Source organism: Tarenaya hassleriana, unplaced genomic scaffold, assembly GCF_000463585.1.
Source record: "Tarenaya hassleriana unplaced genomic scaffold, ASM46358v1 Cleome1461, whole genome shotgun sequence".
NCBI lineage: Eukaryota > Viridiplantae > Streptophyta > Magnoliopsida > Brassicales > Cleomaceae > Tarenaya > Tarenaya hassleriana.
The window spans coordinates 1-2447 of NW_010964884.1; the positions used below are offsets into that span (position 1 = coordinate 1).

At 38.2% G+C, this 2447-nt stretch overlaps 1 protein-coding gene across 2 annotated transcripts; it reads left to right on the forward strand.

Annotated features, from left to right (window-relative positions):
• Positions 1-6: 6 nt before the first annotated feature.
• On the forward strand, positions 7-2437 carry LOC104808462 (developmental protein SEPALLATA 3-like). 2 transcript variants are annotated; one of them, XM_010534139.1, is made up of 5 exons: positions 7-193; positions 1753-1837; positions 1970-2037; positions 2127-2226; positions 2336-2437. In XM_010534139.1, exons 1-5 carry the CDS (start codon positions 9-11, stop codon positions 2435-2437), a joined length of 540 nt encoding a protein of 179 aa, XP_010532441.1. In that variant the 5' UTR covers positions 7-8. The 2 variants fall into 2 exon arrangements, with proteins under 2 accessions (XP_010532441.1, XP_010532442.1); XM_010534140.1 differs by having other exon boundaries at positions 1753-1834.
• The last annotated feature ends 10 nt before the right edge of the window (positions 2438-2447 follow it).

Consider the following 2447-nt stretch of genomic DNA (forward strand, 5'->3'; position numbering starts at 1 on the left):
AAAAAAAAATGGGAAGAGGTCGTGTTGAGTTGAAGAGGATAGAGAACAAGATCAATAGGCAAGTGACCTTTGCGAAGAGAAGGAATGGTCTGTTGAAGAAAGCGTATGAGCTCTCAGTTCTCTGCGATGCAGAGGTTGCTCTCATCATCTTCTCAAATAGAGGAAAGCTGTACGAGTTTTGCAGCAGCTCAAGGTATATACATATATTATATACACACACACACACGCATACATGTGCATGTATCAGCAAGACGTGTGTGGATGTGATGTGGTGTACCGTACGTTCTCTCTGCAACCATAAAAAAAAAAGAGGTGAGAGGGGAGAGAACAAAAAAAGAAAGGAGATGGATTGGGGAAACCCCCATTTTTGAGAATTGAAAGTACAAGAAGAAAAACTTTGTTGAAAAAGAATCTTCCCTTTTGGTGATCTGGGTTTCTGTTTTTCTTGATTTAGGGTTCATGGGTTAATGTGTTTTGGGGAGATGGAAAATAAAGTTGATCCATTTTTTTTGTTGTTGGTATAGCTGTTTGGGGAGGGTTTTTTATTGCCGTTTTGGTGAATGTCTCGGCGTTTTTAGCAGTTTTTTTTGTGTGTTTGTGTTAGATCTGCAACTGGAAAAACAATTTCATAAAAAAATTTGATCAAATTAATAAACTTCATAAAAACAATTAAAAAAAAAGGAAGAAGAAGAAAAGATCACTATGCTGATCAGCTTTGCATTTTTTTTTTTGTTTGACAATCTGAAATGCTTCCAGATTTGTTTAATTATCTTGAGGTTTAGAAAGTTATCTGTTTTCTAATCCTTCCTGGTTCAATGAAAGCTGATTTGGAGCTTTGCTATAAATTAGAAGAAGCTTGTTGCAGCATCTGTGTTCGTCTTCTTTGAGGGAAAAAAAGTTTTTTTTTTTTAAATTCTCCAAGCAAAGTTTCCATCTTTTGTTTTTGGGTTTGGTCTTCCGGTCTTGGATGTTGCTTTGTTACTCGAGAATGGTGAGTGATCATCAGATTCAGTCTCCAGCAAATCTGGTGAGTTGGAGGATTTCCGTAAATTCCGTTGAAGTAAAAATTAGGGTTTCTCTTAAGGACGGTGAGTGATCAGATTGATTCAGTTTCCAGCAAATCTGGTGAGATGAATTTCTGTAAATTCTCTTCAAGTAAAATTAGGGTTTCTCTTGTAAAGCTTCCACCTTTTGATTTTCATTCAGTCCGGTTCTTGTTCTTCACCCTTGATTAAATTAGGGATTTGCAGTTTCTTGAATAAACCCTCTCTCTCTCTTTCTCTCTCTCAAATCAAATCAGTCAATTTTTCTGGCATCAGACGCTGAGATCTCTCCAAAATCTTCTCTCCTTCTTCTGATGAACTAGGGTTTGGTGTTTCCACAGCTACCACTAACCCTAGCTTTTCCATTTTGGTTTGACATTGACATCAATATGTCAAACAATTTTTCTCCAGACCAATCTAATACCCGGAGGATATCTACTTGTCAAGTTCGGATTCATCACCCATGTTTCTTGATTTTTATTTTGTTTTGTTTTTGCATCTGGGTTTTCTAACTCTCATATCTGTTCTTTGGAAGGCTCTTAGATTTTCCTTCTCCAAAAGTTCACTGGGAGGCTAAAAAAAGGGATGGATTGGTTAATCACTTGAGTGATTGAGATATACACAAACTCTTGACCATTGATGAACTTCAATAACCTAATCCTCCAATAAGTTCTTGTGAATGGCGACTTAATCAGTTGATTTGTTGCAGCATGCTCAAAACCCTCGAGAGGTACCAGAAATGCAGCTATGGAGCCCCTGAGCCCAATGTGCCTTCAAGAGAGGCCTTAGAAGTTGTACACCTTCTTCTTCTTCTTCTTCTTCTTCTTCTTCTCCTTCTTTATCAAATCCCTCAAAAGAGTTTATTTAGAGCCATAAATGTGCTATAGATTCATCTAAATTTTGGATCAAATGTATGATGCTTTCAGGAGCTGAGCAGCCAGCAGGAGTACCTGAAGCTTAAGCAGCGTTTCGACGCCTTACAGAGAACCCAAAGGTGACTCATGACTTCTCATCACAGAGACTGACTTTTCGGATTGGACCGACTCTTATATATGATATTTTTCGGCAATGGGGATGAAATAGGAACTTATTAGGAGAAGATCTTGGCCCTCTTAACACTAAGGAGCTTGAGGCACTTGAGAGGCAGCTTGATTCTTCCTTGAAGCAGATTCGAGCTCTCAGGGTACTTTTGATTGGTTTTTATTGAAGCACAACCATTAGATTTTGATTTTGCGAGCTCTCTAACCACGATTGTGAATACGTTGATTCACTACCCGAATATATATATGCAGACTCAGTACATGCTCGACCAGCGCAACGAACTTCAACGTAAGGTAAAAAAACAACACAAAAGGATTAGAGAATTATACCCCTTTCGATTTCGCTCCAACTAACCGATGATCT